General features: G+C 41.4%; 1 protein-coding gene across 1 annotated transcript; it reads right to left on the reverse strand.

The window, feature by feature from the left end:
- Positions 1–344: 344 nt before the first annotated feature.
- On the reverse strand, positions 345–1,023 carry LOC131675087 (probable inactive protein kinase DDB_G0270444). The gene is made up of 2 exons (XM_058953933.1): positions 628–1,023; positions 345–356 (listed from the first exon to the last, which is right to left on the reverse strand). The coding sequence occupies exons 1-2, from the start codon at positions 1,021–1,023 to the stop codon at positions 345–347; spliced, it is 408 nt and encodes a 135-aa protein (XP_058809916.1).
- Positions 1,024–1,375: the final 352 nt, after the last annotated feature.

Consider the following 1,375-nt stretch of genomic DNA (forward strand, 5'->3'; position numbering starts at 1 on the left):
GCTAATTTATTTTACATGCTAGAACGCACAACCTGGTGACACCAAGCAAGTTGCAATTTCAAAATCAGGCAGCGACGGCAAAAAAGAGCGCCCGAAAAGATCGACAGCAGAAAAGCAACGTGATAGCAACTTTGAGTGGGGCAGAATAAATACTCGAGTATCAACATCAAATAAATGTAACTAAATAAATTTTTCTATTAAATTAAATATAACTTATTACGAACAGAGAGAGAGAGAGAGAGCGAAGAATGCAACAAGTTCTACCAAATTTCGCTTCAATTATGTGTCAAACAATGGCGACAGTGATTCCTCCACAAAAAATACAGGACAGCAGACGTTACAAATCACAACTGGCTCTAAGAATAATATACAGGTATCAATTATTTCTAACATTACAGCTCAGATATTTTGAACAACGAATATATAAAATAGAAATCCACTTTTGTTTTAAAAAGTTTACTTAAAAATATTATCATTGCAAAAGCAAGGAATAAATGAAACTTGTTTTTTTAATTTAACTTTCAAAAAAGCCTGTGATGATCCTCGATAATTTATAAATTTTATTTCAGATTCACGATGCTGATATTGAGAAGCGGAACAACAAATTTCGTTCACCTTCTCGCTTACCTCCTTGTGCACCTCTTGACGCACCTCATCGCTCACCTTCTCGCTCACCTCATCTCTCACCTCCTCACTCATCTCTTCGCTCACCTCACCGCTCACCTTTTCACTTACCTCCTCGTGCACCTTCTCGCTTACCTCCTCGTGCACCTCTTGACGCATCTCATCGCTCACCTCACCTCCCACTTCCTCACTCATCTCACCGCTCACCTTCTCGCTCACCTCTTTACTCACCCCGTCGCTCACCTTTTCGTTCACCTTCTCGCTCACTTCTTCGCTCACCTCACTGCTCACCTTCTCGCTCACCTCTTCACTCACCCCGTCGCTCACCCCGTCGCTCACCCCGTCGCTCACCTTCTCGCTCACCTTCTCGCTCACCTTCTCACTCACCTCGTCGTTCATCTTTTCACTCAACTCGATGCTTACCTCCTCGTGCACCTCTTGGCTCACCTCTTCGCTCACCTTGCTCGCCTCGCCACTCACCTATTCACTCACCTACCCACTCGAATCGTAACCGAAATAGAAATGAACGTGGGCAACGAACAAATTTATATCCAAACGAGGTTAATTTATTTTGACTTATATATACATATTTTTTTTAAATAGATAAAATAGCTCAATCTAACACTTAATCAATACTGATAGCCCGACGATGAAAACGAGAATGTAGTAGAAGATCCTTTAACGGAGAGCAGGCTGTATAAACCTGGAAAAGTTTTAATATCTGAAGATTTCCCGGAAATATGGATAAATA

This window comes from Phymastichus coffea, unplaced genomic scaffold, assembly GCF_024137745.1.
Source record: "Phymastichus coffea isolate CEN01 unplaced genomic scaffold, Cenicafe_Pcof_1.1 PCOF00016, whole genome shotgun sequence".
NCBI lineage: Eukaryota > Metazoa > Arthropoda > Insecta > Hymenoptera > Eulophidae > Phymastichus > Phymastichus coffea.